The sequence below is a fragment of the Pteropus medius genome, unplaced genomic scaffold (genome assembly GCF_902729225.1).
Source record: "Pteropus medius unplaced genomic scaffold, Ma_sr-lr_union100, whole genome shotgun sequence".
NCBI classification, from domain to species: domain Eukaryota; kingdom Metazoa; phylum Chordata; class Mammalia; order Chiroptera; family Pteropodidae; genus Pteropus; species Pteropus medius.
In genome coordinates, this window is record NW_024342542.1 from 723991 (window position 1) to 737889 (window position 13899).

Here is a 13899-nt window from a genome sequence, read left to right on the forward strand (position 1 = left end):
TCACCTTTTTTCCCATGTGAACATCCACCTGTACCATGTCATGTATTGAACCCTTTCCAAAAAGGTGTATGTCATTTCAGGCAGAGGTCAAGTTTTATATATGTGTGAGTCTGTTCCTAGGTTCTCTATTTTGTCCCGTTGGTCTGTTTGTCCCTTTGCCATTATCATGCTTTTATAACTGTATTCTAATGGGTTGAAATGTATAAAGCACTTAAAACAGTGTCTGGCAGTAATGCTATATAAATGTCAACTGTTATACCAATCTTATTGTTATTAACATTATTAATAGCTGGTAGGATGAATCCCCCTTATCTCTTTTGACTCTTTGGTCTCTCATATAGATATTTTTGGATTAGTTTGTCAAGTTCCATAGAAACTCTGCTTTGGGATTCCAATTGCAATTGCATTGTATTTGAGAAGAGTTGGAAGTAGGTTCAGGGTTGGCATCATTTTACTATTGAATTTTCCTATCAGTGAACTCTTACTCAGCTTTTCTCTTCCATCATTTAGTAATATTTTCAACTATTCTTCAGGAAGTGCTTGCACATTTTTTGTTAAATTTATTCCTAGATACCTTATACTTATTATTTGCAATCGTGTTTGGGATCTTTTTTCCTATTGCATGTTCTAACAGGTTAATCCTAGTGTATGAGAATGCTAACAATATTTATTCAACTTGTGTACAGAAACCTTTCTGATGCTTTTATTCATACTAATTAGATTTTCTTGAGTGTTCTGTGTAAACAGTTATCTTCATAAAAACAATTTTGTATTTTCCTTTCCAATTATACCTTTTAATTCTTTTTTAAAAATCTCATTGTATTTGTCAAGGCCTATACAGTATTGAATAGATGCAGTGATAGCAAGTTCCTTGTTCGTTTCTGATTTTAATGGAAATAATGATGAGGACAATGATAGTAATGTAATGATGGGCAATATATGAGTGCTTGCTATGTGCCACAAATGCACTGTTCTGTATGCTTTGTACATATTACAGAGCTTAATCCTCCAAATGACCCTGTAGAGTTGGTTATCTTCATTTTATAGATGAGAAAACTGAGGCACAGAGCGATTATGTAGCTTCTAAAACTTTCAGCATTAAGCATATTTGCTGTGGTATTTTGAAAGATACCTTTCATCAAATGCTCCTTCTATATTCCTAGTTTGCTAAGAATTTTTTTAAAAAATCATGAATGAATGTTGTTTTTTCTTAAATGCTTATTTTCTGCATTTATTGAGAAAATGTTTTTGCATTTTTCCCTATTAATTTGGTGGATTATATTAATAGATTTTCTGATATTGAACTGTTCTTGCATTCCTGCACTAAACTCTATTTAGTTGTGCAGCATTTTTTAAATTAATTGAATTCACTTTACTTGTAATTAATTTAAGAGTTTTGCATTAATAATCAGAAGTGAGATAGAGCTTAGGTCTTCTTTCCTTGTATTGTCCTCTTATTTTGGTATTCAGGTTTATACTAGCTGTATAAAATAGATTGGGTACTTTTCCTTCTTTTTTTCTAGTTTGTGAAACTGGATTGACTGAAATTTACCTGTTTTTGAGAGTTTGATAGCAATCATCTACAAAAACATCTGGATAGGGTGGCCTATTTTAAGGCAAGACTTTTGATTACATTACAGAGTAAATTTTATACTTTTTAAAATAATTTCTAATTTATTCACACTTTCTGTATCTTCTGTTAATTCTGGTCATTTTTTTAGACAATTATGTTTCATCTGAGATTTCAAATTTACTGACCTAAGACAGTATTGTCTTTTGATTAAAGAAAAGTAAGTTTCATTTTTATCAAAGTAGATCATGTCTGAGGTTTGATGAGTAAAATTAATGTGGTAAAACTAAAGAAAGTCAAGAGCATGATAAACATAAAATTCAGGATCGTGATTATGCGAGAAGAAAGAGAATGAAATAGGTACGTGAAAACCTTCAGAAGTAACGATAATTTGTTTTTTAATGAGTGGTGAATATGCAAGTATTTTTTATATCACTATTTTTTATAATTTATCTATATTTTACAAAAATTATTCAGAACTTTCTGTTATGGAAGAATAAGATTTAGCTCACTTCATTGCTTCTGCCACTCACACACAAAGACTTGTTCCCCGTGTTCTCCATATGATTATATCATAACTTTGGTTTCCATCAGTACTGTTATTTACAACATTATGACTATACATATCTGAGTCATGTAGTAACCTATGATTAATTTACCTTTCCTACATAACATTTTGTTTCCTTTGGTTAATATTTATTGTATTTCTTTCATTTGCTTCTTTCTCTATGTACTTACATAGAGAAACACTCAATGACCAGTTGTCTAGACTGACTCTGAAGGCTTCCAGAGCTATCAAGTGTTCCATCAGTGTCATACCTTAAGTTTGTCTAGAGCCATCTGATCACTCCCTTGTAGGTGGATTCTCATTCTGACTTGCACAGCTGCTGCTATTCTGACATCTCTCTTCCCCATTATTCTGGGGATCCTCTCTACTTTCTGCATTGTTAGAATCCCTATTTGCTTTATGCCATGCCGTCTTCCACATTTCATTGGTGCACATTCTTCCATTACTTTCTTTAGAAAGGATGAATATAGGTCTACAGGAAATAAATTTTTTTGAGATTTTTTTAATATCTAAAAGTGTTTGTTATATCCTCATCCTAGATGGATAGTTGAGCTTAGGGTAGAGGTCTAGGATGGACATTTTTTCCATTAGACTTTTGAAGGCATTGCTCCATTGTCCTCTGATTTTAATGTTCCTTTTGAGAACTCTGAAGCTATTCCAATTATTGATATTTAATATCAATTTTTTTCTATCTGTAAGCTTATAAGATCTTTTCCCCTTTATCTCATGCTCTCTGACATTTCTCCATGTACCTCAATGTGGGATCATTTCACGAGTATTGCTGGGTACTTGGTAAGAGATAAATTCCACAGGGATGGTTGCTCCTTTCTCATGCAAAGCTAAGATGCTGCAGAGCTAGACAGCCAAGTGCAAGTGGCAAGTCCAAGGCAAGTGCACTTTGTCTGTGGGAGATTCCAAATTGACCCACTAAAAATAGGCACTTCAGGCCAGAAAATCATCAAACTTCAATGGTCAGGCATCTAGACCCCGAAAAGAACAGGTGTTCAGTGCCTCAAGCAAATAGTCTTACCAACATAGGGAACGTTCCCAAAACTGAGTTCCCAGACCTCAGTCAAGAGCCAGGCCTGCTGTGTTAACATTTACCTTCACGTTACCTTTACTGTACTCTTTATTGCTTCATGTGGATTTGAGTTACCATATAGTATCCTTTCTTTCTTGGAGGTGAGCTCCAAGTTACATCAAATAGTAATAGCAACCTGGGGATGGAGCTTTTGGTGGAGTTCCAAAATAGGTCAGCTGTTCGAGTTGCTGTGAGACTGCAAGTTTTCACTGCTAATGGATCACAGAGTTGGGGAGCCAGCAGTTTGAGGTCAGAGGTGGGGAGTGCATCGCACCAAGTGAAATACCACAGACTTAGCTATTCTTACTGAGGTTCACTGATTATTCTTCAGTAAATGCTTATTAATTTGTTGTATGCCTTTGGTTAATTTCCAAAGTACTGAAAAATGTATTTTGGTAATTTTGCAAGTATTTTCATTGCTTTTATGGGGGAGAGGATTAACTGAAGTCTTCATCCCACTATTCCAGAAGTCCTACCTTAAGGCATTTCTCTTAAAACTGCAGAAGAGTAGGAAATCATAATCACAACATACCCTTACAGTTACCTCCCAGAATTAGCAAATGTTAACATTTTGATATTTGGTGGTAATGAGTTTTATTTAAATAAAAGTGAAGCCCCCTTTCCCCTCCTGAGTCCTGCTCCCCTCATTCTCTCCCTAGGCAAATAATATCAAGAATTTGGTGAGTATCCTTCTAATCCATGTTTTTATACTTTTAGTACATATTTGTATCTGTAATCAATATAACATTCTTTTTATAAACTTACCAGATTAGTATACTTGAACAATAGGAGTCTTTCTACAACCTGCTTTCTGTATTCAGCATTGCCCTTCAAACTTTCCCTATGCTGATTCATTACATTTAGTTCATTCATTTTAACTCTTGTATAACATTCTAGTCTCTGAGTATCATGGTTCATTAATTCATACATCTATTGGTTGTTTCTAATACTTTTTTGCCATTCTGTACATGTATACTGATTCACATTTGCAGAATTTCCCTATGGTATAACTACAAATGGAATAAGTAGTAGGGTGTGTACATTTTTAACATTATTAGATGTATTACATTTTTTCTCACACAAATAGGATCAGTTTGCCTTGTGTATTTAAGAGGTTTGTATCTATTTAAGTGAAATTGCTTTATAATATGTTCATATTCTGTCATCTGCTTTTGTCATCAAGATCATTTGGTTTTGTATAACATTAAGCATTGTTTGACCGATGTTCTTCTGGTTATTAGTGTTGGATATATCTCTTCCCATAATTTTATTTTCAATATTTTTCTCTCATTTTGCTCTAATTGTCTTTTGAAAACAAAGAGCTGATTTTTAAAAATGTAATTTGTTATGCTTGGCTTTAATTAATATTGATTGTGTTATTACTACATTTGTATTTCTTCTTTTATTGTATTTTTTATATATCCTGCTTTTTCTTTACCTCTTTTTTCCTGCCATTGCTGGATTTTCTTTACCTCTTGGCCTTTTCCCCTTTGGTCATTTTCTTCTCAAATAATTTAAGTACCAAACATTATTCTTAGCCAGACTTTGTGCTGGCAAATTTTCTGTCTTGTCTTTTCCAAAATGTCTTTATTTTGTCATCTTTCTTTATGATAATTTATCAAGGCATTGATGACAGCTTCTCTCAGGACTTTGAACATATTCTTTAATCTTATGGCTTTTTTATTTTGCTGATGAAGTCTGATGTTGATCTGTTTCCTTATAGGTGCATTTAAAAATTTCTCCATGATAGCTTTCAATACTTATTTTCCGACTTTAAAATCTTGTGGTTTTAATAAATAAATAAAGTCTTGTGTTTTCAGTGAACTTTGTTTAAGTGTAGATTTGCCTTTATTTACTACACTCAGGACTCTGGACATTCAGGGATAGGATGCATGCCTTTCTTCCATTCTAGAAAACTGTCAGTCATTGTCTCTTCAAATTTTGCCTAGATTGGAGGTCCCCAAGACCACTACTACATTCAGAGATTCTTGTGAAGAACTCGTGGGAATTGGCATATTGTTGTATTTACAGCTAAAATTTATTACAGTGATGTAGTGAGGATATACAACTAGATTATAAGAGGAAAAGACACTAGTAGAGTCTGGAAGAATCCATATATGGGATTCCTTATATTCTGTCCTTCTCGTGAAAGGTCACACAAGGCACACTTCTTCCAGCAGTGAAAATTTAGCAACATGTTTATGATATTTATGCCCAGGGAAGGCCATTAGAGACTCAGCACCCTTGATTTTAATCGGAAGCTAGTTAGATACACAAACTCTGCCTAGCACATACCAAAATGCCAGACTCCCAGCAGGAAAGGAAATGTTCAGCATAAATCATATTGTTTGTACAAGCAGCCTTATCAGTTAGAGAATGATAGGGGCATTCCTGAACTCCACATTCCCAGATGTCAGCCAAGGGCCACCCTTGCAAGCAGGACTTTCTAATTATAGCAGTCTCAGGGCTTCTCTGTCAACCTGTTTCTTGGCATATTGCCGCTCTGTTTTTGTCTATTGTTCCAATTGGATTTTATGTTAAACCTTTGTTAGAACTTATTTTTCTATTTTTCTTACCATATTTCCATTTTGTTAACTCTTTATGCTACATTTTGGTTGATTTCCCAAGATCTGTCATATAATTCATTAAATCTATTTTTATCTGTGACTAATACAACCTCTATCTACTGTTCAACCTCTAGTTTTCTATATCACCTATGTTTGTTTCCTTTTTCAAAATTTCTTGTTTTTCACCCATAGTCCAGGTCTTACCTGATTTCTTGGAATACTTGAAATGTTTTCGTTTTAAAGTCCATATAATTCTACTAGATACACTTCTAGGAATGTGGGAGTATCTTTAAATGTATCTGCTGATTCTCTCTTATGATTCATTTCTTTGTGAGGTTTTAAACTTCTTACTGTGAACTCTTCTGTGATAATTGGTTTTCTATAGACATTCTTTGAGCCCCAAGCTATAAAAAATAAGAACATACCTTTTGGAAATTTTGGCAATACTAGGAACTTACTAACAACAGGACCAATTTTTAGGTTAATTTTTCATCTTGTTTTCTCTGTACTACACTGATAATCATTCAGATTGGGTTACAGAACTAGGATTTTTTATTTTTACTTTTTGTATATAATATCCTTATTTCCAATTTCCTTGACCAGTGGGGAGTCTTTCTAGTTCCTGTTACACAAGCATGGAAGCCCCTCATGATTCCAGCTTTAAGCACAAATTACATTCTTGAACATTTATGGCCTGTGGTCTAGATTCCCCTGCAAAAACTCAAGCTTCAGTTTCTGTTCATCCCATCACTTTAAATTTGCACTTCACTTTTGACACCTAATAAATTTCCTTTTTTGATTTTGAGCTTGACTGTATATTGAATTATTTTTGTTAAATATGGGCCAACATTTCACTGTATTTTCAGTTAGGGGAGCTGGTAGTGGTGGTTATAGAGCATAAGGAGGCTCCATCCACATCAGCTCAAGATCATTGATAGGAGTATACTGCAGGATGTTTATGAATTAATTTTGTCCCAGAACATTATAGTAGAAACATTTACAAATTTAATGATTCATTGCATTTCTCCCTAGAAGTTTTGCAAGTTGATGACCAGATAGATAACCACAAGGAAAGCCCAGATAAACCTCTGTGGCAAGCTGCATTTATGGAAAAGGAAACAATGAATGATGAATGTGGCCAAGAATTCAAAACATTCAGAAAAATCATTTATCCCTGCACAGACTTTGTTTCTATAAGACAAAGACTCCTTAAATATTATCCATGGGAAAGGTGTTCAAAACATTGTTTAAATTTTCTTAGTCAAAATAGAAGCCGTGTAAGAAGGAAAGATGATGAATGTCAGGCATATTGGAAATTGCACTTCCATTCTAATCTTGATAAAGCTCAACCTGGAGAGAAATTCTTTGAACTGAATCAGCATGGAAAAAGCCTCCACCCTAAGCAAGCCCTTAATAAAAGTCAGAGAATTCAAACTGTGGAGAAACTCTATAAATGTCCTGAATGTGGGAAAATGTTTATCCAGAAAGCAAACCTTGTTGTACATCAGAGAACTCACACTGGAGAGAAACCTTATGAATGCTGTGAATGTGCAAAAGCCTTCAACCAGAAGTCAACTCTCATTGTACACCAGAGAACTCATACAGGGGAGAAGCCCTATGAATGCACTATGAGTGACTGTGGGAAAACCTTTATCCAGAAGTCAACTCTGATTAAACATCAGCGAACTCATACAGGAGAGAAACCATTTGTATGTGGTGAATGTGCAAAAGCTTTTAAGAGTTCATATCACCTTATTAGACATAAAACACACATTAGACAAACATTTTATGAAGGTATCAAATGTGGTAAGTCCAGCCTTATGCATCAAAGGACTCATACAGGTGAGAAACCTGAGTGCAGTAAATATGAGAAAGCCTTTGATGAGAAGCCCACCCCCATAAAATATCAGAAAATGCATACAAAAGAGAAATCTCACGAGTGCAGTGAATGTGGAAAAAGTTTCAGGGGAAAGAAAGTCACACCTCTCTGTTCATCAAAGAATTCACACAGGAGAGAAACCCTATGAATGTAGAATATGTGGAAAGACTTTTAGTGGAAAATCACACCTCTCTGTCCATCATAGAATTCATACAGGAGAGAAACCTTATGAATGTAGAAGATGTGGGAAAGCCTTTGATGAGAAGTCAACACTTATTGTACAACAAAGAACGCACACCAGAGAAAAACCCTATAAATGTGATGAATGTGAGAAAGCCTTCAATGAGAAGTCACTACTTATTAAACATCAGAGAATTCATACAGGAGAGAGACCCTATGAATGCAGTGACTGTAGGAAAGCATTCAGTAGGAAGTCAAAACTTATTAAACATCAGAGAATTCATACAGGAGAAAAACCCTATGAATGTAGCAAATGTGGGAAAGCCTTCAGTGTGAAATCAACTCTCATTGTGCATCATAGAACTCATACAGAAGAGAAACCATATGAATGCAGAGAATGTGGCAAAGCCTACAGTGGGAAGTCAACTCTCATTAAGCATCAGAGAAGCCATTCAGGAGATAAAACCTCTTAGAGTGGGTTAATTTCACTAGTAATTATACCTCATTATATATCAATTCACCCTGGGAAGTAACCTTATAAATGTCTAAAATGTCAGAAACTCTTCATATATTATTTAGTGTTCATTTAACTTAAAAGGCACAAAAGTATAATTGCAGAAGCATATAATGTGATCAATTTTTCACCTAGACTCTTTACCCATGAGTGGAAAATTGTATATCAAAGAATTCAAAAGTTGCAAAACTGTGAGTATATTGATGTGGGAAAGCCTTTAGAGAGAATGTAAATGGCATTGCCTATCGGTATTTATGCTGAAGAAAAACTAACAATTTAATGAGTTTAGAAAATTATGTTAGAAATTATGAGAGAAATATGTTCCATATTTTATACCAAACATTTTGTGGAAAAGGTACAAAGGTTGCAAATGAGCACTCAATTATAACATTAAGATATTCACTGTGGAATAGAGTATAACATTTTTTAAAGAACATATAATAAAGCATAAAATATTAATCCTAGCTAGGGCAAACTCCCAGTTTATTTCATAAGCAAATAGAAAAATTGCTTCCTTAGAGTGAGAAAGGATGTGTCAGCATGATCCCTGAAAGGAAATCAAACAGGGGATCTTATACATATCAACATCTTCAGTGCAGAAATACAGACGTCTTACAAAAAAGACATATAGTAAGTTTTGACACACCTTGCTTAGGAACAGTGCTTATAACTTAATACTTTGTCTTTTAAGAAGGAATAATCATTTCATGGTCATATTTTATGCCTCATTTTATGAGGCAATAAAAGGTTCTTAATTTTCATTGTATTTCCCATAAGAGCGATATTATTTAAAATAGCAAGAAAATGGAATATCCAATAATAGGCAATTGATTTAAAATGATATATCAAAAAGATGGAATAATATGCACCAATTAAGAATTCTTTTTTTTTTTCATGTATTAGGATTTGGAGAAATGTTCATGGTAATCTGTTAAGTGAAAAGACAGATTATAAAACAATGTACCACACAATTTACATTGTAAAAAAATAAATGATGGATATTCACCATTTATATTAGTGATTCTGGGTAGTAGAAATATAGCAGTTTTTTGATGAGTAAAATTATATGTAAACATATATATTTGTTTTATATTTATATATATTTTGGGTGATGTATGTGTGTAAGTAGACACAGAACAAAAAGTTAGGAAGGAAATACATCAAATTATTAAGCAAATTATCATTTAGGTGTTGGGATTATTGATGATTTTTAATGTGGTCTCCAGAAACAACCAATAAAAAATTGTTTAAAGTAATCTTGTGTGTACTTGATTCTATTTTCCTATCCATCTTCCCATTTACTTTTGTCTTTAATATATAACATCATTCTCTTAAAATGACCTCTTTTTCACATATGCATACATATTACCTGTTCATTTTCCATGTGGTTGTCTGAGTCTATGGTTTTGAGTATGTATTTTGCATTTTGAGAATAAGTTTCCTATAATTTTAATTTATGTGATTTTTTGATAAAAATGAAAGCATCTCCATAGTTCTTTATAACCACCAAATCCTGTGATATAAGTTATCAGCTAACAAATTTTACAGGTGTGGAGAGATGTAGTGAATGATCAAAAATACCACAAGAGACAAAACTGACTTATGACACCAAATAGAAAGCTCTTTTCATTGTGATATTTGTGAATTCTCATATTCTCCTCTTCTTCTTGTCCTGTTGTCAGCAGTTGTATCAGGGACATCATAGGTGACCCCAAAGATTTGTGCCCTATGTAGTCCTCTCCCCTTGTGTGTAGGCAGAACTGAGAATTGCTTCTAGCCAACAGATTATGGCAAAGGTGATGGGATGTCTATGACTATGTTATGTTCTATAAGTTCATCTTAGCATTCTGGAGAGAAATTTTTCTTGCTAGCCTGATGATGTAAAGCAGCCATGTTGAGGAAGCCCACATGGCAAGGAACTGCAGCTGGCTTCTAGGACCTGAGGGTACCCTGAGCTAAGACAGTGGGACTTGAGTGGCATGGTTATGGAGACAAGAGAAGTAAAGAGAAATAAGCCAAATAGACTGAGCTACTTTTTCCTGCAAGGAGCATGGTACACATTCGGAGATGCACAGCAGCCAAGTGCCTGAAGTACTAAGCAGAGCTTTCAGCAGGATTATGTGCCAAGGAGATCAAACTTGGAGTTTAGATACTACCAGTGATGATGAACCCTGGTAAACACCACAGACATTCAGTTGGCACCTCTGAAGGAATTAGGGGGTAGCAAATCTTTCAAAGATTGATATCCCACCTTGAGTTAGCTCGCTAGCTAAGGTAATTTGCCCTTACTTTAATTTCCTATCAGAAACTAAAGGTCATCTAGACCTTTTACAATTTCTCATGCACAGTGGTACTTAATAAAAAATTGCCAGGTATACCCAGAATCAAAACTAAGGAAAAAGTGGTCTGTAGAAGCAGACCCACAAGTAATTCAGACATAGGAGTTAAAAGTCATAGTCTTTAAAATAACTGAATAATATGAACAAGAAATTTAAAAAACGAGGAAATCATAAGAATGCAAATTATTTCCAATAATTTTTTGCTATTTTCCTGGAGTTTCTAATTGCCCTTTTTTTCTCTTTTTTTCCCCAGGGTCACAAATATACTATCTAATCTATGGAATTCTTCTTTTCTCTGGTGTTAGAATTCAGGATAGTTACTAACTTTGAAAGGGAAGACATGGAAAGGGCAAAAGGAGGATGCCAAATTACAATCAATAGCAAACTAGAAACTTTCTTCAAAGAATAGTTATCTGCAGAAGATGGTATCACTATGCTCCAAAATCCTCATGGAATGTACTGTGACTCATATACAGAGACCTTCCAAAGGCACCATACATGATTTCTGTCTTCCACAGACACTTCAAGCACCATATGATATGTTAGGTCATATGGCCCAAGGGACAGTGGGTATGGTAGATCAGACCTATTTTGAAGTGTATTGTTGCTCTGAGCTATACTGAACATTGGCAGTTTTGTCGATTATTCAGTAAATGGACTGGAGCAGCATGTCAAAATGAGGTTTGTGGTGCTTGACAGGGTCATGTAACTCACCAGGAATGGTTTTTCAAAAGTAGTATAACTCTCTGTTTCAGATTCCATGGACTTACTCCCAAATCTCAGGAACCTGATTCTTATACTGCATCTTTTCTCACCAGTGACACCTTGGACACCATAGGTCGGCTAGATCATATGGTCCAAGGAGCAAGGCTGCTCCCTCTATAGCTTAGCTTAGGCTTGCTTCAGAGCCTTTCTTGCCCTAGGCCCCATTTAAAGCTGGCAGCCTTCTGTATCACCCAGTATATGGACCAGAAAATTATTTCTAGGTGTGGAATATGTTATGTTCAGATCCCCAAAAGGCCTACAGGGTGCTGTATTTCTCTTATGTGAAGTCAAATTTTGTGTGGGTGAGCTTGTGGTAGTTTAAGCTTATTCTCCAGGATCCAACTAGTAGGAGCCACAATGATGAATTAAACAGAAATATGATAAAGACAACCACTCCTTATCCCCTGCATCCTTAATGTCTTTAATGGTGGCACTAACTCCATCATCCCCTAGGGTGCGACATTGTTTTCACTTTAACATCTTGGTTGGTGGGGGAGGGAGGAGGCAGTGGTTTCCATTTGGTTTTTCCCAGTATGAAAGCTCTAACCATACAGGCCAAGGGCCCAATGTGGAGATTAGTTCAACTGCTAAGCATATTAATTCCAATTATACACTTGGAGACTGAGAAAATAACTACCGGTAGGTCTGTAGATGTAGTGGTCCACTGTGAGTCAGATTTAAGCCAGGGCTCCATTTATTACCTGGACCCAGTAAGCACTCCACCCTCCAACAAGAAGGCCATGATGGTACCTTGAGTGTCTTAAAGGAAGTTAATGTCAACTCATAAATCTGTATCCAATAGTCCTAAAAGTGAGTATTCCTCTATCCCCAGTGTATAGGCACCCAAATAAGTGGCCATAGGTTTTTTTGGAAGAGGGACTAAGGTAAAATTATAATATATGTTTGCTACAACGTTTATAGAGTCCATCCTCTGAGGGACATGGGCACCTCTCCAGACAATTGGTTTGAGATCTGAAATTTGGCTCATGTCTGGGAATTGAGCAAAGGATCCTCACTTTTTAATGAAGCAATTGCCCTCAGACCCCTGCTCTTTGAATCTTGCTTTATCTGATTGTAATATTAAACAGCAGCCCTATTGGCTGCCCGTCAATCTTATTCCTAGCAATGCCAGGCTGATCAGCAGACTTAATATAGCCAAGGAAAAATTTAATGAGCTTGAGGAAAAGTGTTTTGGCTTTTCCAATTAAATATGATGTTGGCTGTAGCCTTTTGTAGATGCCTTTAACAGACCGAGGAAGTTCCTTCCTATTCTTAGTTCACCGAGAGGTTTTCTTTTTATCATGATTATATATCTTAATTTTGTCATATTATTTTCCTGTAACCATTGAGATTATCATTGAGATTTTCTTTTATTCTGTTAACATATTTAGTTAAATTGAATTCTGAATGTTAACTTTGCATTTATTTTCATATGTTATTGGATTCCATTTGCTAATATTTTGTTAAGGATTTTTACATCAATATTCATGAGGGTTATTAGTCTGTATTTTTCTTTCCCTGTTTAACTTCGTGGTCTAATGTCAGAGTAATGATGGTCTTAAAAATTCATTGGGAATTATTTCCTCCTTATTTTCTTAAACAGTTTGTATAGGATTTATATATTATTATAAAGGTTGGAGGACAACCTCCCAGGGAGATCTCAGCAAGCCACTGGATAGGTCAAAATACACAACCACAATTCTTTAAGAACATGATTTTATATTACCCCTTCTTGTACCAGCAGTCCATAGAAATAGGACCACCATCCCCACAACCACTGCCAAGGTGGGGAATGGGGGATGGTAGCTGAGTAAACAAAAATGCCACAAGATCTCTTCCAAAATTTAACAGTCTCTTTTCTCATTAATCATGCCTCTGGTAGTTGTAAGTTTTTGATTAGGTTCCAGGGTTCCAAAAGAGTTGATTTAGACCATTTTTGACAGCTTAATCATTGCTTCTCTGGAGAGATGGATCCTTGGAACTACCTACTCCACTGTTTTCAATGATATTACTCTCTCTAGCATTTTTAAAAAGTTCTTTTAGTTTCTACCTCTGTGGTGACATTACACATCTGGTCTTGCTGTTGTGTAATTTTTCCATGAGCGTTTTTATCATTGTAACCTTTAATTTTACTTCTTTTTGAAAACAACTTTATTGAGATATAATTTATTTACCATAGTTTGCCCACTTAAAGTGTATAATTCAATGACTTCTAGTATATTCACAGAGTTGTAAAACTATCACTGACAATTAATTTTAGAATGTTATAAACACAAAAAGAAATCTTGTACTCTTTAGCTGTCATTCTCCCAATACTCCACTCCCCTTCCCACACCTAGGCAACCACTAATCTGCTTTCTGACTCTATAAATTTGCCAATTCTGGACATTTCATAAAAATTGAATTATATGATATGTGGTCTTTTGTGACTGGCTT

General features: G+C 35.0%; 1 protein-coding gene across 1 annotated transcript in view; it reads left to right on the forward strand.

The window, feature by feature from the left end:
• The window catches only part of ZNF674 (zinc finger protein 674), a 21713-nt gene extending 12130 nt beyond the window's left edge, over positions 1-9583 (forward strand). The window contains 2 exon segments of the mRNA XM_039866393.1: positions 6819-7756; positions 7758-9583. Coding sequence (XP_039722327.1) covers positions 6819-7756; positions 7758-8318 — 1499 coding nt within the window. The 3' untranslated portion in view covers positions 8319-9583.
• Positions 9584-13899: the final 4316 nt, after the last annotated feature.